We start from the raw sequence: 20,621 nt of genomic DNA, 5'->3' as shown, positions 1-20,621 counted from the left end.
GAACAAATAGACAGAAAACTTTTTACAAATGACAGAGGCTAAAAGCCAATAGAATCATGTTTTAACAAATAACTATCAGCCTACAATTTCCTACCTAATGAAACTATAGAGAGCAAAATAAAGCCATTTTTAAGACAAAAATGAGTGCTTTAGGCACTTACAGAGCCTCAGGAAAAACAAACTTTGGCCAAGAAGGAAATTTTACTCATAATCAATTAAAAATTTTTAAGAGATGTATGTTAAAAAAAATTAAGGATAGCAACTAAAATAACAGAAGTAGAATATAAGGCATACAAATTGGTTGAGGAAAAATACAATGAAGAAAACTCAATCAATCCAATAGAACAAAGAAGAGGAAAAGCAAATAAAAAAGCAAAGTGAATTTAAAGCACAAAGACAGCATATATAAATCCAAATGCATAAGTAATTAAATACATATAAATCAAATTCATCAATTAAAATATAAAGAGACTCTCAGATTGACTAAAAAGAATATCTCGATATTTGTTTACAATATCCATATATAAAAAAGCTTCAAAGGAAAAGGTTCGAAGATTTACCAAATTGTAACAAAATTAAAGCTTTGTGAATTAGTATAATATCAGATTTTTAAAGATTTTGAAGGAAACGATGGACTTATATAAATATAAAAACAGAAAATTAGTAAATTTGATCAGTGTCCCAATTCTACAACTCAACCTCAGCTTGTAAAGTTAGAGACTTGTTAATTTAAAGCACACATATAGTCCCATTAAAGTGAATGCGATGATCACATATTTAAGAAGGTACATATGGCTGGATCACAAGCCCTATATCCCAGTGATTTATCAGAAGGACAGGAATGAAAAGGGCCTAACATTCTGACCAGTGTGGGTATCAGTTCTGCATTTGCTGACCCATTTGAATGAAGCATTACCAACTACAGCATTTTGGCATATAAAACAGATTTTCCCACTAAAGTTTCAGAACGAAGCACCCATGGGCACTATTAAAATAAATATTTTTGAATACCCAAATCCCTCTTCTTTAAAGAAAAAAAAACACTATTGTATATACTATAATTATTTTATATAGAAGGGAACATACGGCTTTTTAATCTACTACAGTGTATTATCAAGTTATGAATAAAAAAACTGAGTTGTTAAATATCTAATTTTCAAATAAAAGGTGTATTAGGACACTTCAATGACTATGTTTTAGTGTGAAACAGCACTTTTGTTCCTGTAAAGTGAATTAAATTTAAAATATGATTGAAAAAATAGTTCAATAACACTAAATGTTACTTTATAAACTGGAGATTTATACTTATAATAGCCCTGAATGCCATTTTTAAACCTAAAAATTACAATACAAAAACCTCTCATTTGCTGAAATTGCCATGATCTGAAGTGTCATTTACTTAATGCTTCACAGATGTATGATGCCAAATTGTTAGTCAGACTGCAAAGTATATTTAGTTAGGAAAAAAAAATTCCTCCAAAACATGTTTTCCTATATTTTACTGACATTTACATGGGGCAGTATTTGAAATGTGTCATTTATTTGTACTTTATAATCCATGAATGAAGCTCTCATTTTTTCTTAAAATCAAATACATTGTTATTGTGGCCACATAATAGCTTTTCATTTAAAGACACCATTGTGTCTATAATCCCTCAGACCAGGATCATGTGCTACTTTGTCAGATCTTTAATTTGACTTTTCATCACACTTACTCTTTGACCTTTACCCTAAGATGCTTAGTCATTACTGAACTGTTGCTGTAAGGATGTTTTACTACACAATCTAGTCCACTATTTATCGTGAGCCTTTATATGTTGTTGGTAAGCCTGTGTGCAGTTTTGGGACAGCACTAATTTTACCACTAGGTTATTAGTGTTATAAGAAGACGGACTCATGAATTTGGCTAACATTGAATGCATGCCACAGAATGAGGTTATAGACAAAAATGGAAGAGACTATTGATATGTTCCTTTGTGCTAAAATGAATATGCATAAATAAATGGAAGGTTTGGTATCTATTAATGTTAGGGGTTTTTAAATGTCATGACTTACTATTAGAGTAATTATGGGTCTAGTTACAATCAGCAATAGTAGTATAAATATGACTAAGAAGCTGGAAAAGAAATAAAAATGGGAATATTGAGAAATGTGTTTTTTCTGACTAAAAGTAATATGAATAACTAACATGGTTGTCTGTATATTACTAGCACCCTTTAAAACCTCTTAATACTACTAATTACAGAACAGCAGAGTGGGGTACAATTTTTTATAGGCTCCCCTACAATGCAGAGGTTGTTTCTATGACAGCTGTAACTATGCATATAGCAAATTCACCCATTTCTAAATTTCTAAGGAACAAAGATTGTGTCATACTTTAGTACGTAAGTAACACATAATCTCTTAAACATATAATGAAGTCAAGTTAAATGCTTACTTACAGAAACTTAATTGTCGACTTTCACAGAATTCTGCATATTGAGCTGAATCCATAATTCGAGTTTGTCTTTCAGCTCTCTACAGATAAAATTAAAAAGACACACACAAAAAGGAAAGTAGATTACATACATTTTCAGAGCTAAAACTTAGAATTGAAACTTCATCTTCCCTTCTTTCTTTACTCTCAGTGAAGAGTTTAGGACTACCATAAATACCACGATATATAAAATTATAAGTAACAGTTTTGAAGCTTGTTTCTTTTGGAAGTTAAGTTAAAATACCATTTTCCACTCCTGTTGTTGTCATTATAGCAGAAGAAAAAAACTGAAGGATCTAACTTCTTAGACTGAGGACTTCTAAATTTTTGTAGCTTTATCATTCTTTTAAAGAAAAAGAAAATGGTGAGGAGATAATAAAATATCCAACAAAAAAATTGTTAGTTCTTATTGCCTATCTGACTTAAACCTGGGATTTTTCAGTGTTAAAACAGGAGTCAACGAATGGAATCCATATATTTACCCTCAGAACATGGAGCCAGAGCTAACAAATCCATATTTTAAATTGCAAAGACAATAAAGACAAGGGTAAACACAACACAAATCCTTTAATCTGAATCCAGGTATGATTCACAGTTGGTATCGGTTCATTCGTGGTTTTGATTCAGTGTAGCAGATGTTTGCTGCTTCACTGTCCCACAAGAGGTAGGATAATTATAATTCACCCGTAGTTTGGTGGGAGAGAATATGACCGCTTCCGCTTCCTTGGCAAGGGAAGCATTTTGAAATGCTACAGGCTGGTACTTCTTGGAATGAGTTCCTTGCCAGTAAAGGAAACAATTCCCTGAGATTTTAAATTTTGTTTCTGCTTTGGAAGGATCTTCAGCAAGTTTTCTTTATCAGAGTTGTTGCAGTACATAAGTGCCACTTCTGATGTCTGTGGATATTTTTATATTTTTTAAACTGAAGCTATTCTTTTTTCATTTTGTTTGATTTGGGCGAATGGTCAACTTAATTCCAATGACCTATCAGTTGATGGAATGAATATGGTTGCAGCTCCATACAGGGGTGGTGGGAGTTAAGGTACAATTTACTTACTACTATGGGTCCTTCTAAGACTATTATTTTTCCCTTCTTTCTCTTCCTCCTCCCTCCCTCCTTCCTGTCTTTCTTTTCCAATCTTCCCCAGACGTACTCACAAACCCACATATGCATTGACACATACCCAGACTTCTGTTTACCCTCTAGACTCAGGTATTTTTTTGAATGTGTGCAGGTAAATAATACACATACATACATGTATATTATGTATTTTGGGAATGTAGAATATATATACATACAAATATACATATATGTGCATAAGTAAATATATCTGACACATGACTCACTAAATGTTTCCTAACCTGAACACAGGAAGCAAAGAAGGGAGAATTTATGCATTTTGAATATAACAAATCAGTTCTGAATGTGTTTGCTAAAATAAACTTTTAAGACTGATAACACTATCATTAATGTAGATGTGTCTGTCTGTCTATCTGTGTCTGACTATAAAAGGAACTCCTTGGGTTTGAATTTCTAGCTCCTAGAAATATCTGACGCATGGCAAACAAACAATAGAACATTTGTGGAATGAATGCTACCATTTTAGTCCATATGATCAGGGGCAAAGAGCTCTCATGGCCACCGTGCAGCCGGTCTGATGATCTAAGCACTCTTACATAGGCCTTCTGTGTTCCTCCCCAGCTAGACAGCCTCATCCACCCGACATATGCTAGACAGCCAGGACTTAGGTAACTACTGAAAAAGACAAAGTTCTTAATGGGATCCTTAAACCGACTTTTCTTCCACTAGCTGGACAATCAAGATTTCACTTCGGTATGTATACTTTGTTGATATACCTGTAGTATTTCTGGTAATGAAAGTTAGGAGAACTTATCCTAAGAGGTTAAAGTTGCCAGGGTTGCCAGTTTTTATTAAGTGAGGTGTTTAGCTAGTTTGAAGATTCTGAACTGCAAAGACTAATCTGATTACACTGAAAAGAAATGGAAGGGTTTTAATTATTAGAGCTAGCTTCATTCCTTTCAGACACTCCCTTCAGTGTGTATTCTCTTTTCTTCCTTAAGCATCTTAGTTTGATTTCAATTCCTCCAGCATTAAGCAGTAACCTTTGATCTCAGACGCCAAAAGAAAGGTACAAATTTGGCCTTATAAAAGGATCCAAATCATTCAGTTTGGATCATATTATCTCTATCCTTACACTATCGTTTTAAATACTGGGAAAGGCAATAAACATATAACCTTCATGGGCTGTCACTTTTAAACATAGTAACTATGTTTAGTTTCTGTAATCTCAGTGTTGGCCAATGCTCAGCTGGGGTCGCCTAAACCTCAGTAAGGGTTTCATAGCAAGATGGATGAGTGGGCAGAGGGATGGATGGATGGAGGCAAAAGAAATACAGATAAACCCTTGCTGCCTGATCTAAAATCAGGAACTGTAACATTTGTAACCAAATTGTACAAATTCCAGAGAGGATGGGCAGCTTTTTAAAACCAAAGACCCATTAAAAATGAAGACATTGGCCAACTATTAAAAAAGTTTGGTTTTTATTTTCGGTGTTGTCTAAGTCCACTTTCCCTTCTGCCTCTCTTCAGATCACCCATTCAATTCACACTGAGGGGCACACTGGCCGTCTTTTTCTATTCTTGGTACTGTGAGAAGTCTCTGGAAGGAGATGCCAGGAGAAAAATAGTAAATCTAGTCAAGCAGCATGATCAGAATAACAATGCCTATGCATAGAGCAGCACAATCACCTTCAAGATAAACAGTTTAATAGCTCCATTTTACAACTGAGAACACAGATTTAGAGAAATAGGAAATTTTTTTTTAGAAAAGTAAAAAAAAATGTTTAAAGTATACAATTAATAAGGAGGCAAAGCTAAAAGTAAAACTTGAGTCCTAAATGACCTACTCTAAGGTATATCAATGAATAATCATAGTAGTTAATCATAGCTTTTATTCATACTGAACACTCTCAAATTACACAATGCTCTCCTGATCTCAGGCTGTCACATGAACGTAGGGTCATCTTTGGATGAGTCATTATCTTGTATCTGCAAGTCCAGTTTGTCTTCTACTTAATCTGTCACTTCTACCCACTCCTCGGTTTCTTTAAGTATCAATAGTCTTGAACACTCCTAAAAATATACCACACACTTAGAGGCTTTTCTGAAATTAAACCTTAGTAGTATTACACTATAGCTAAATATTACCATACAGGGGCACACATGGAAAAATTACACCTGAAAGAATTATTCTTAAAATTTTCCAAACACCCAAAAATATTCTTAAATTTCATTGGAATGGCTTTGTAAATAAGTAAGAGAGACTAGTTATGTTAATAGTCACTCATCTCATTACCAGGAAATTACAGCTTTTTCTGGTTATTGTAAAATAAAGTTGGAAGGCAGAATTCCATGCCAGATGGAATCATTTTTGGGGTCTTACCTAAATGAAAACGGGGAAGCAAACATCCCTAGAGATGAAGTACCTGTATAATTTGTTTGTTCAATACCTTGAACATAACAGACATGGTATATATTTATTAATTTAAATTTTCAGTGAAAAGTTTTTATTTCAATTAACATGAAACTGTCTGTGTCTTTGAAAAACACTTCCAGCAGTGAAAATCACCAGTGACCCCCCTATATCAGTTTGAGGCATGAGGCTGGATTACTTAGGCAGCATATAATTTCACTGAGTCCACACCGTGTCACTGGAACACATGTGAAGGGTGCAGGAGCTCTGTGCTGGCACACGTTACCTTTCTTCAGTAGCACAGATGACGGAACATGAGTTTTAAGCTTAGATGAAAGTTTATTTGCTCTCACGTCTACCTTGGATTTTAAATTATCTTACTTTGATTACTCTTAGAAGTCTTACAATTGAAATGCAAAGTCCTCTCTGCAAGGAAAAGGCAAATGCCAATGGTAATTTACTGGCTACCTTATGTTAGGTGGAAATTGGTTGCTGAACTTGCAAACTTCACACGGAGTGGTTGGCAGCAGCCAGCAGTGTGACAATATGGGTTATGGACTGTTTACGCATGTTAATTTATGTTGTGGTCCATTTGCAGAAGGATACCAACAGATCAGGAAGCACACAGAATGCTGGAGAAACTCAGAAACCATTATCCCCGACTCACAGCAGATAAGAAGCTGAAGTCCACGAAGGTTAAAGGGTTTGCCTGGGTTGTGGAGAAGCAGCCCAGGGCCCAGATGAGAGTGCTTGTTCTGCTGGCTGTGTCCTCATTTAGTAGATTCTTCTACCCAAATCAAGTGAGTCTACCTCAAGACATCTGGTAGATTTTCCCTACCTTTATTCCCACCTCAAAGTTAATCACTTAGGGCCTGGAAGACTGCAACAGGTTTCTGGCTGGTTCCTTCCAAATATTTTAACCCTCCCATCTGGGTGACCACTTTAAATAAGAACAGAGAGAAGGCCTTGGAACATAGCAAGACCTTACCATGGCAGGCCCTCCTCCATCCACACACCACTTTCATTCCTCTGCCTATAAACTTGAACAAATGGCTCTCAGTTGATCACTGCATTAAATTCAAGCTCAAATGCTTGGCTTCCAAATGTAGCCATATTCGGGTCCATTCTCTATAGGCAGACATTGTTCTCAGTAAAACCTAACATATTTGCCTGTTTGCCCTGCCCTCCCTCATCACTGTGCAGGCCAACCCCTCTCCTATCCACAGGGTAATTTAACTCCTTCCCTTTCAGCATAGGTACCACCTCCTCTAGGAAGCTTTCCTGAAGATCCCAGGTCACACTGATTTCTCTTCTGAAATATTTGTTCTTCCAGATGGTATTATACCCCTGCACTTTTCTGTATGTTCTAATTTTGTCCCCCTGCAAAGACTGTAGCTGTGAGACTGAAAAAAAACAAGTTGAGGATGAGAATGTACTGTGATCCCATTTCTTTAAAAGTGCCCGCCCACCCCCAACCCCGGGGCACACACACACAAAACACACATACATGTGCAAAAGCTTGGAAACATATACATTACACTTTTAATAATATTTATCTCTGGAGGTAGTATTATAGGCAATGTTTACTTTTTCAGTCACACATTCCAGTAGTGTTTTACATTTTTAAATGAATTACAATTAGAAAAAAAGATTTTTCAGAGTAATCTTTCTTGTTGAATTAATTTTGCTTGACCTATTGGAGGACATTAAATTAATGTCCACACACACAAAAATAATCAAAACAGTTACTCAAGAGGCAGAAAAATCACAGAAAACAGCATAGGCTTGGATGTATGTTCTTAGCAGGAGAGAGAAAGTAGGAGAAAGGTGACTGTTAGTACAGTATTGGGGGAGCCAGCTCAGAATCCTGACAGCTGTAATCCTGAAATCAGAAGTTCATTAAAGTCTGACACAGAATTTTCTCTGAATTATATAACTGAATAAAAATACAGTATATTTTCTATTTCATAGCCTAAGAAATAAAGTTTTCATTGGTGCTAATTTGTTCACCTACAGTGATTTTTATAATGCACCAGTTTTATGTGCCCAAGGTATTAAGAGTGTATTATAGTGACCATATGAAGTTTCCTAAAGAAACAGCTATAGACTCTAGGAGAACATTCAAGGGATTTAGGAGGAATTTTGTGCTACAAATAAGTGAGTAATTCTCAGCAAGTACAAAGCATCAGTGATGGAGAATTACACAAAGAATATTTGTGATATGAGTTCATAATAGAGTTGTTTCAAAATATTGAAGTTTTTTGGTTCTATATTCTATGGGCCTAAATAAATTAGTATGAATAAAGTTTTTTTTATTTTCTAGATATTTTAAACTATCAAGGATGACCAAGAATTAGTTGTATAAGGAAAATAGTTATATTAAAATCAAAATAGTTCACTTAAAATTTGTTTAATGTCTTAAAAATTTTTTAATCTGAATTTAATTAAGCTAGTAGTGGGGAAAATTATATACAATATATTATTTCTTGTCTTGGGATAAAATGTGTACTCTCTAGGAAAAGCATCACTTTTTTTTCCAGTAAGCTAGTATTGTACAACGTAATTACTCCATATTCAGTTGTAAATCCTCATGTAGTGTTAGTGCTAATTGTTACTAATGTTTTCCTGAAACTGTAAACATGCTCTGTAATAATTAAGCCAGCAAATGATGTAAAAATCAGTGTGAGTTTCTCCCAAACTAGTTCTTTAAAGTAATAGTAGAAGATTGACTTTTTCTATTTTCCTGATGGAGGATGCTGCAACCCATTCTTGTGGTTTTTATTTGGCTGTACATCCACGTGAACACACTAGGTTAACATGTGTAAGCTCTTCCGGTATTCTGAATAACATTCCTGAGAATTCTCATACGTTTATGTAATATCCAGATGAGTTGACATGGCTTTAGAGTTGACATGTTATTTAGTCTAGCAAAAATACAAGGATATAGTTAAACATTTTGGCCATTTAGGGTAAAACTACAACACTGCCTGGAAAATGGGTATGAAAAGCCATTACTGCACAAAATTTAGTTTATACTTTTTCTTTAACCTTAAGCTTGAGCCTTAGACCTTTCCATTTTGATTTAGAGAAGACTAAGTTCTCCAGCAGTCCAACATGCATACCAAATGGACCCTGGCCTCACTTACATAGTCGGAAAGTCTGGCACCTTTAAAATAAAATCCCATGAAGGGGGAAGCCTGTCAGGGGAGCGCAGCTTTCACCATTCTCTTCAGGGATATACAGACTTTGTACAGAGCAAGGCAGGGCTCTGCTTGGACTCTACCTTTGTTGATACTATGTAATACATCTGAGATTTTTCAATAGGATTTTTGTTTAAATGTGAAAATAAAATTATTTCATGGATTACTTCATCAGTTACCCCTCTAAGCAACTTCCATCAGCTCTATCTTTAAAATGTATCTGGAATAAACCCCTTTTCATCACCTTCAACTTTCACTGCTCTACCCTGATCCAAGCCACTGCTGTCTTCTACCCCCTGGATTACTGTAAGAATCTTCCAATGGGTCTTCCTCCTCCCACTCTTCCTCGTCTCCTACTACCATCCCAGCCAGTCTGTTTGCTGCCCAACAGCCAGAATCATCTTTTAAAAGATGAAAATTGGATCATGCCATTTATGATCAAAACTTCCAGCAGTTCCCTACCACAGATAGAATAAAAGCCCAAATCGTCAGAATGGCCTATGAATCCCATCTGTTCACATCTTCTATCACTCTCTTCACTTCCTCTATGTTCCATCCACACTGGCCTATCCTAATGTTTCTTGAAAATGCCAAACACATTGCCACGCCAGGGCTTTTGCATTTGCTATATGTCTGTCCAGGGTATCTTAACCCCACATCACTGTTTGGCTTGCTCTCTCATTTCCTTTAGGTCTCTGTTCAAAGGTCGCCTTTTCAAATAAGCTGTTATGATCACTTTATATAAAATAGCAGCTCTCTAGGTCACTCTCTATCCATCACCCTGCTTCATTTTTCTTGATTGCTCTACCATCTGTTATATATTTATTTGTTCATTGTCTATTTCTCCACAAGTAGAATGTAAGCTCCCTGATAGTGGAGAGTGTACCTGCTGTATTCACTGTTAAGTCCCAAAAGCCACTACAGAGCTTGACGCATAGTAGGTGGTTCATAAATTTTGATGGAATGGACTCATATATATATATATATATTTTTTTTATATTCTATATATAGAACAATAATCCCTCTAAGGCAGGGTATCTTATTCTTGGCACTGGTGACACTTTGGGCTGGATGATTCTCTGTGGTGGGGACTGTCCTGCGCACTGCAGGAAGTTTACTGGATTCCTGACCTTTACCCACTACATGCCAGCAGCATCTGCCACTACTCCCTGGCTTGCGAAAACCACAAATGTCTCTAAACACTGCCGAACATCCCTTGCAGGGGAAAATCATGCCCAGGTGAGGGCCACTAGTCTGTGTGGAAGGGGCCCAACACTGTTTGACCCAAAACTGTGGGTCAGGTGCTGTGCTAGGTCTTTTACATGGTCTCTTCTAATTCTTCCAATGCTCTCAACTGGCAGGTGTGACTATTACTATAAAAACAAAGAAGCTATGGCTTGGGTGTTAGGTGACTCATCCAAGGTTGCTGAGCAAGTAAGGTAGGTTGCAAGCGGAACCAGGTCTGTCCTACTCCAAAGTCTTTTTACTCTTACTTTTGTTACTTCCTACTCTTTTTACTATGACTGTTCGCAAAGGAAACTGCTAAAGCAAGATGCTTGCTAGAGGCGAGGGGAGGAGATGTAGAGCCCTCTAATTTTCCTTCTCCTCTGTGAGGTATTTCTGAGTGAAAAACAAAAAAATCACAGGGCAGAACTGGAAAACCACTGTACTATCCTATGCTGCCTGCCCTTCAAGGAAAAAGCATTGTGCCTCTGTATCTGGTTTCAAAAGAGAGGCCATTTCAAGTGTGAGATTCACAGGATGACCACAATACTGAAAGAACAACTAATTTCCACACATTAGTCAGGGTGATCTTTTAAAAATGTCATCGTGCTGTGTCATTCCTGTCAACCCCCTGCTTGGTTCTGACATCATGGTCTGTTGCAAAAACGACAGGCTTACCTGTGGTGCACATTAGGAGCGCTCCTAAAGCATGAACTGTAAAAACCGGTGCTATTTTTATTTTTCCTGAGCCAATACAATAGGACTTGCCCTCACCTCTCATCAGAATCCTACTCTTATCTGAAAGCTACACTAGAGCTGCCAGAACTATTAGGAGTAGCAGAGGTAACTGGCTCAGTGACGGATTAGAATGAGCACTTTAATATGTTCACTACCTACAGTTTATATTGACAGTTTCAATCTCTCAGTTTATAAAATATTTTTTAAATTGGCTCTTCATAGTAAATATTAATTAGTCTAACTTACAAATATCCTAAATAAGATGGTTAAATCAATCATCTAGGCATTTTAATTTAATTTTAAAATACTGCTGTAAACAACTCTGAAATAAAGGGGGGTATCAAAAAACATGCTTTAACAGCAAATCTGAATCACACATGCTTTAAAAAACTCAAGAAGAAGGAACATGACTATGGAAAGCCGAATAATGAAGCCTATTCCCTTATGTACCGGTGAAGAAATGAAGTCACCAGTCTAGGAAAAATTCTCAGGGGAATATGTTGCAGGGGAAAAATAGGCTTTTACAACTGGACACCATCTGAGTTAAGATTAGAAACAAAATGAACCATAATTAAATTGTTTATTCCCCTAAAGAGAATGCTCTTAATCATTTTAAAGCTGAAGTTTCTTTTCTCATAATTGGCTGAGTTGTTTTCATGAGTCAGACATGAGCAAGTTCATCAATAGAAATCTGCCACAAAGACTGATGTAGCTGAAAGCACAAGTTAACACAAAACAAAAGGCAGAGAATGATTTCCTGAGCGTGCCAAGATTTAATCACTGAAAAAACCCACAGAAACAGACTTGACCAAATATGACTATGATGAGAATAGCAATGTTACCAAAACTGCATGTTTTAAATGCAATAATAAATGAAGATTCCTAAATACATAACAGGAAAAAGCAGAAAAGTCTACACATTCAGAAAATTAATGTCTACATTCAACTCTTATCTTTAAAATGTCTACCTACCTATTGAAAAAATAAACAAAACTAGAAATCACCTTTAAAATAATTGTGGGTTCAAACTCTTCGAAAGCTAAAGTCCTTCAGGGACATATCTCCTGAAGAAGTCCTGGCTATATATAGATTCAATATTTCAAGGAGCCTGAATACTATGATAGCCTCTTGGGCTTCAAAGAATGCAGAATAGCAAAATCCCCTGGAATCGCAAATGTAAAAACCTATAATTATGGGTATTTAACAAAATGGTTTCTGTTAAGATATTTGATGATGAAACTCCCAACCTCAGATGTCAGTGCCCAAATTTTAATCAGCCTTTATTCACAAATGAATGTATTTATAACTGCTATTTGATTAAATGTCAGTGGCTATTAGGCCCAGTTCTTAAGTAAGAAGGCTTAAAGAAGGCATGCCGTAAAGGGTGTGGAATGGATTACAAAGAAAGATGAGGAAAGGAGAATTGTTTTAGTGACTTGGTGATGTGAGGCAGTATTTCACCTTAAAAAAAGTAACCACAAAAACTATAATGAAGCTATGGACAATCTTGGCAGCAAGAAAAAGGGGAGATCAGAGGTGGCAGGATGAGTGAAATCAAGTGAGGAAGCATCACAGTACAGAGCAGCTGCCTTCCTGATCCTCTCAACAACTATGAGAAGTAGGAACCTCAGCTATTATCATGCCCACCTTGGAGACAAAGAAACTGAAGCACACTGACTCTTTGTGGCTTTTTCAAAAAACAAAACAAAACAAAACTTACTTTGAAGTAATTTTAATTTACAGAAAATCAGCAAAACTAGAACAGAGAGTTCTTGTGTCTTCTTCACCCAGCATCACCACCCGAAGCCCCCTTATCCCTTCTGATCACAGAAGCCAAGGACGCTCAGGTGTGTTTTGTACATCAGTGAGAGTTTCTGTGGCTTTTCATCAAGACATATTGTTAGAAAAATTTAAGATTCCTACCCCAAAACCAGTGCTCTTTGCATGCTATTACTGACCCCTATAACAAAACTCCTTACTCAAATATAAAAAAGTTATCTGAATATAGAATTAGCCAAGTAAATTTTACCCAAGTAAAATTACCCGAAGAGTTCACTTCTACATTATTACTACATGTTGCGACTCTAGAGACCTAGAAGATCTGCAATAATCTAAAAAATTCTACCAGAAATGTTCTTCAGTGGCTCTCACAAGAAAAGAATTTAGTTTTACAAAACTGAAGACCCTAAAACTTGAGGTATGTGCAGATTTGATAAGAGCTAGAAGTGCATTCTAACATCAATAAGTTATTTAGTAAGATATAAGTGGACAAATGTTAAGGAACTATCCCATTTAGTGTCTTCTGAAGACGCACACTACATTTTCTGAGTCATTTTGCTGGGAGATAGCAATCAATGTTAGAAATTCCAGTAACTTGATCTCTTGAAAATGCTGTAAATTCTCTGACTGGTTCTGACTGTAATCACTATGAAAGGAACAAACATCGTATCATAAACTAAATTCCATTTGTATGTATATCTATAGGGATTTAGCCATACTGAACATTTTTATAAAGAAGGTTTTGTCCAAGACAGCTACTATTTCTTAAACACACATGTGCTGGGCTAGGTACACTATGTGTCATCACAAATCCTACCCAACAGTTCTAAGATGCGGGTCCAGTTGAGGAATCTTGAGATTCAGAAACATTAAGTAACTTGTCTAGTGTAACAAGGATTCCCTGGACAAGATAGGGATGGAACTGAGATTGAATACCTGAGTCTGTCTGACCCCAAAGCCAGAGCTCTGGTCATGATATCATGCAATCTAAACATCGGAAAGAAGACAGGCATACTGTCCAGGTCTATCCTAAAACACGGATTACTTTATAGAAGTACATTCTCAGTTTTAACAACCTAGGGGACTCATTCACAGGTTTTATTAGTTAAAATGTTTTTGGCCACATGCAATCTGATCCCAAATAAATTATGGCTGTTTAAGCAAGAAGGAAATTTATTTTTCCTCATATAAATGAATTCTGGAGAAAAACAATTCAGACTTGACATAACCACTTGCTGGAGTCAAGAGGGCCTTAGTCTCCACCAGCATCTATCTATCTATTTAATCTATCTTATCTATCTATCTGTCTGTCTGTCTGTCTGTCTTTTCCGTGCCACCCCCGCCCCTGCTTTACTGAGACAGAGTTGACATAAAACATTGTGTGGCCTGTGGCTTTGTCTTCATGATTCAGAATGGTTTCTAAAGCTCCAAACAGCACATTCACATAAAGCAATCAAATATAGAAAGTTAAGAAAAAGAATATACTCCTCCTATTTTAAGAATATTAACAGGAAGTCCAATAGAATATTTATGTTTACATTTCATTGATCACAACTCAGTCATAGGTCTGATCAGATATGGTTGCAAAGTAACAAGAGGAATGTGATTGGATGGCAATACAACCAGCTACAAACTGAAGTTTTTTTTTACAAAGGAAGACAGAATGGACATTGGGTGGCAAGTAGCTGTCTTTATCATATGTAAAAGTCATGACATTTATGATCTGTAACATTGATTTCCAGACCTGATTTTTAGCAGTCACAGGAGTCTTGAAAGAGTTTAAGAGTGAGGATTTTTCCCCATCACACCACTCAGCAATATTAAAAAAAAAATGCAATTTATTGTATACATTTTTTAAGTTCATGGAGAGCTTCCAGGGAATAAAGAGAGAACAACATTAAGTCAAACAAAGGACCAAAAATGTTTTCCTAACTTGAAAAAGGTTGAGAGGCCCTACTTTAAGAAGGAACAGATTAGATGCATTTAATTCATTTCTGTGTTAGGGCTGGCATAATAATAACAAAGGTGAGTGATATGAAAAGGGGCTTGACAAACGATTCACTCCAATGGCTGCTTAAATGTTTTCCCATTTTTAATCTATGCATTTTCCATAAATGCTAGCTGGCAGGTTGGGGACATTGCTTTTGATCTGTTCTATTCTAACCCTGTACTGGAATCTTAGATATAGCCAGTGAAAAGCTATCAATCTCAAACTTCATCAGAGAGGGAAAAGACTGAAGCAGACAACCTGTTCAAGTGCATATTTGGAAAGTGTGAAAAATAGTCTCAGTCTTTTTGCAATGATTCCTATTTGAAGAAAAGTAACTGGGAGAAGCTATCATGCTCCTAACTTCTGGGGAACAGCCGGATATTTCAAAACTGTAAGTGTGTGTGAACTGCTAAACCAGCAATGACATAATTGTTTAATCTGCTGCATCAACTTTTTTTCATGCCTCCCATCTCTCATCCAGAAAAGCACTGGATTTAGAAAATCAGGGGGCCTTGTGATACTGAAAATGGAAGAAAGACAGACATTCCTGAGAATCTGTGCTTCCAAAATAGATGGAAAAGAAAAAAGAATTCCAGGTTGGTTGGTTGGTTTTTCAGGGAAGTTAAAGGATAGGAAGACTACCACTATGGGTTCAAACACGTTCTCCTCAAGATGCTCCTGTACTGCAATGAATTAGTCCAAGATACGACATCTAAGAAGATGTACTAATGCATTTCTCAAAAAGTATAAACCACTATTCAATACACAAAGAGGCTGAATATTAAATCGTCTTTTAAAAATAAATCAGATATGTGAAGTATTTTTTAGAGAACAGTATCTAAGAGACTGTAATATTCAAAGGCATGTAAATGTTCTTTGAAAAATAAAATTTTCAAATGGACGTCTGAGTCACATACACAGATAAGAAAAGGGAAACCTCGTAATCAAATGATGTCAATTATTTGTAGAGAAATACTTTCTCATTGTACTAGTCTATACAGAGTCACATGTTAGGTAAAATTAGACATTCTACAGCACAAAAAAGTCTTTGGTATTCTGATTATAAGGACACACACACACAATAGTGAGGCTTCAAAAGATGTAGGTAAGTTTAGTAGACACATTTCAAACTTCCTTTACGAAAGCTGATGTCTATTTTCCAATAGCTAACAAAGGTAGTAGGTAGGGAGTGTGAACATACCTTTATATATTCCTTAAGAGAAGCATATCCTACACCATTACCTGAAGAAAAAAAATCCCTACTGTGTCCCTGTTAAAATCAGATTTGGTATGCTTGTGATTTAAAGAGCATATTATGTGGGAAAACAAAATAAACATTTAACCTGGCAAATGAAAATGGATTTGGAGTTTCAACATATTTGGCAGACAGGCAAAATTAAATTCAAGTCAAGTATGCAGAGAAACTAATACAGAATTTAAATATTTGGTTAAGTAATACAGTATTTAAAATAACATATTTGAAGAAATGTTTTTGTTGAAATGTTTTACAGTTTTGGTGAGGATATTTTTTAAGAGAAAAAGCTTGACTGAAGCATATTTTATTTTCTTTGTCATTCTGTGAACTGTGGGAGTTTTATATTTACTCTTTCATTAGCGATTCTCCTTAAAGTCTAAGACAACTTGATAGTATCTCTTTTAAAAAGAAACTAGATTTAGACCATGAAAATCATTTTTGGAGTGAGATATTGATAGTCTACTCTAGCATGTTGTAAATGAGGAGTGGATGAATGGATGGATACTATAGTGTAGTAAGCAGATAAGGCACTGTCTGCTTATTCCTGCTGTCTCCACTGCTGCAAGGTTACCCTACAAGCCTCCTCATTAGAGCGGCACAGCATGGCCCTACCTTCCAGTCACAGGGTCAGTCTAGGCCTGGATACCTGACACGAGCTGGGTCAATCAGAGGCCGTTTTCTGGTATTTGAAGTTGGTAATCCAGAGAGTTGTCTGTGCTACTCTTTGGGTGATGAAGCTAACTTGGGAGCACCTGCGGGTGGCTGTTATAGACCAAATAAAAATGTAGTTTAACAGGGAGAGAAAAATTAAGCCTACGTAGACAGGAAAGCAGAGATCAGAAAGAACAAAAAAATGATTTCGCTGGTGTCTGAGTTTTAGCTCCTAAGGCCCAGCTCTATTTACATCCTGGGGTTGCTTAGACAATATATATCCTTCCAACATGAGAAATTTGTCTATGTGTAGAGTTAATCTTTTTCTAAACAAGGTATCAAGTAAATTATAAGTGAGTTAATAAATTCAGCTTATTTATTACCCTTAGTCTCTACACAAATCCATGATCTTTGTAGTTTGTACATGAGTCACAGAGAGAACAGCAGTAACCCCTATTGAAGTATAACTCCTGTTGGCTTAGCTTCATCATCCTAAAAAAACTGACCTCCTTCCTCTATGTAACCAATGCTTCTTTTATTTAATGGCATATTAAATTAACATACATCTTTAATTTATCATCAGGACATTGTCAGTACCTTGGAAATAAGTTTTATGAAGGCCTAGGTACAATTATTAAGTCTTCTATTCAGTAGGAAATATAATCTTCCTAACTAAACTTCCAGGAAATCAGGTGGAGGTGCCAAATTTTTATTTAATACTGGTGTAATACCAGTAGTTTTCTGTTTCCAGGGAAACCAAGCTTAATAAAAGAGTTTTCAGATGACAAAGAGTTCTGTCTCACTGAAAATTTGTGAACATGTAAAAATTCACATTTCAAACAAAAATACAGAACCTTCCAACTTATAAATATATGCTGAAAGTTTGTTTTAAATTCAGAATGCATCTTCTCAAGGAAATACTGTCTTAAATGGTGTTTAGATTCCCAAGTAATCTAAAAAAAAACCTCTAACCCATATGAATCTAGATTATACTGTTTCTGTAGGAATTTGAAAGGGCATAATTAAGTGGATTGTCTTCTTTACAGTATTATGACAAATTCTGAAAACACAAAGTTGGTGTTTGACATCTTTGCATTTTATTTCTGAAATCTCAGCTTCCTAGCATCTTTCTCTCGAATTTTCTTTTTCCCACAAGCACATAGAATATAGCACATCACTTAATGTTCGCTACTCTTCAAATTTCTGTAAGGTCCCAAACCACTCTACCTCTACTCCTGCTGACCAAGGTCTTTTAAGAAAGTCCCTTTCAGCTAAAGATTAAGATGTAAGCAGTCTGATTCACATTAATACGTAAATAACTGGGTGTCCTTGGCCCTTCATGTGTTTTAAAAAATTTTGAAAGATACAGTAATCTCTTGTCACCATGGCTTTGAAAATTGTGGTTTTCAGATAGTGAGGTTCCATATTTGTAAAACAAATATGATAAATCCATTATCTTTTTAAATGTGTGATTCTGTTCAGAAGTACCGGAAATGGCCAAAGAAAAGCAAAAATAAAGCAAAACATTTTTATCAGCCTTGAAATTACGGAGGTTAGTAACCATATACAATAAAACTCAAGGAATTTCTTCCAGATAAAGAGCAGATTGGAAAATATGAGGAACTTTCTCAATACTTCCTTTTTCCATGCACATATCCATGAATTTTCCTCTCTAGCATTTTCATTTTATAACTGTGACCTTAGGCAAGTCACCTAATCTCTGTATTTCAGGGTCTTCATCTGCAAAGGGGGATAAAAAGAGAACCTATCTCATGTGTAGACTATGATATAAGCTAATACGTAAGTTAGGTTTTAGAACAGTGTCTGGCATGTAGTAAGTCCTATACAGAACTCTGCTATTATTACTGTTATGTCTATTTTTTTCTGGAGTATTACAAATCCTGACAGGAAATGACTATATCCTGAATATTACTCTATAGCTGCAGGATCTAGTCAGTAGCTGGTACTCAGTGGGTACTCAAAGCATATTTATCAAACAACAAAAAAAGTGAGACATATAGGTTTAAGTTTCCTCAGAATTTAAAAATAACCACTGACATTTAAATGCAGGTAAACCCTGAACTTACAAATAAAAGAGAACTAAAGAACACGGGCAGGGAAGCATAACAAACAGAAGAATGAAATAAGATATAAACATGTCTGCCATGTCAATAGGTACAGAGGGTAATATCACCAATTGAAAGTAATTAAAGAAAAAATCTTAAGATTTGGGGCAAAACACAAATCCTACTATGTATGCTATTAATAACAGTTACACCAAAACCAATTGGCTCAGAAGATTAAAAGTAAAGACAGAGCTATAACAAGTGTAGTTATTAACTGGAACAAGAGAGACAGTTTGTACTGATGAAGGATCCATCAACAATGAAGAAAAACTCTTGAACTTCTCCTTCCTAATATAGGAGAACTGGACTATATACAGCACAAATGACTGGAAATTAAAGGAGATATTTACAGAAACATCATAGCAATGAAAGACTTACTTTTACTATCCCTTTGGTTTCTATTTGATTAAACAGGGAAAAAAAAAAAGAAAAATGTCGAATGTCCAAAATGACCTTCTGGGACATGATGGAAATAGTGAAACATCTGTTTATATTTATTCTTAATTAAAAACATTGTTAATTCAACACATTCTACATGGATTGATATTGCTACCCTCAATTAGACCATATGTTCAAAAATTGCCTGTGATAAGTAAAACATGTTAAAGGAGAGCAGTGCTTGTACATGGAGGGGCTGACGGTGGGACAGTCATGCATTTGTTCAATTTGAGGATACTGCAGTTTCTTTCACCTTACATGGTATAGGAGGATGTCTTCATTATGGCAAAAAAAAAAAAAAAAAAAAACGGAAAAAAAAGACCACCAAAAAAAAAAAGTTGTAGAATCCTTGCAATTCTTTGATTGAGATGTAGAATGAACACAAAAATATTTTATACTATTCAAATGTTCAGTGGTTATCTCCAAAAAAGTAATTAAAAGTGTTACAGAGCTTGAAGACAAATGAATGCTTTCCTGTTTAAGTTATAAATTTTCTGAACTTTTTTGTGATGACCATTGGATGCTGCTACTAGATTAAAAAAAAAAAATAAGCACAATTTATGTATCTGTTTAGAGGAAAGGTAGTTAAGAAAATAAACGTTTTCCAAATGGTAAAACATCTATGATTTATAGGTGTTTGGAAATATTTGTCATTTAATTTGTTTATGTAACACATTTATTTTTTTTTATGTAACACATTTATTGAGCACCTACGGTAGCTACACACTGTTCTGGGCACAGGAGATATTATAGAACAAAACAGACAAAGCTCTTGCCCTCCTTGAGTTTACATTCTAGTGGAGGAAGACAAGACAATAAACTAACATATAAAAGACAGATGATGATAAATGCTATCAACAAAATATAGTATTGTGAGTAGAGAGAAGGATTGGGTAGGAGAGGTATTCCTTTTGTGTTCATCTCCACGGGCTGCTATAATGTCTTCATTGTACTGAGTGGCTTAAACAACAGAATCTTATTTCTCACAGTTGTGGAGGCTATGAAGCCCAGGATGAGGGGTGCTTAGCATGGAGAGGTTCTGCGGAGGGCTCTCTTCCTGGCTTGCGGAGAGCCAGATGCCTTCTTACCATGTCCTCACATTGCAGAGTGGGCAAGTGAGCTCTGGCAGTGTTCCATTTGTAAGTGCACTAATCCATCACGAGGGCCTCACACTACGACCTCATTTAAACCTCAGTATCTCCCAAAGGCCCCATCTCCAATACCATCACATTAGAGGCTGGAGCTTCAGA

General features: G+C 35.8%; 1 protein-coding gene across 3 annotated transcripts in view; it reads right to left on the bottom strand.

The window, feature by feature from the left end:
• Positions 1-20,621, bottom strand: part of SUPT3H (SPT3 homolog, SAGA and STAGA complex component) — a 478,840-nt gene that overhangs the window by 88,613 nt on the left and 369,606 nt on the right. For all 3 annotated transcript variants that reach the window (XM_037016080.2, XM_037015978.2, XM_037016049.2), the window contains one exon: positions 2,442-2,517. In XM_037016080.2, the coding sequence (XP_036871975.1) occupies positions 2,442-2,517 (76 nt within the window). The remainder of the gene's footprint in view (positions 1-2,441; positions 2,518-20,621) is intronic.

This window comes from Manis javanica, chromosome 16, assembly GCF_040802235.1.
Source record: "Manis javanica isolate MJ-LG chromosome 16, MJ_LKY, whole genome shotgun sequence".
Lineage (NCBI taxonomy): Eukaryota > Metazoa > Chordata > Mammalia > Pholidota > Manidae > Manis > Manis javanica.
The sequence above is the reverse complement of the archived record's forward strand: the minus strand, read 5'-3'. Positions and strand labels throughout refer to the sequence as shown.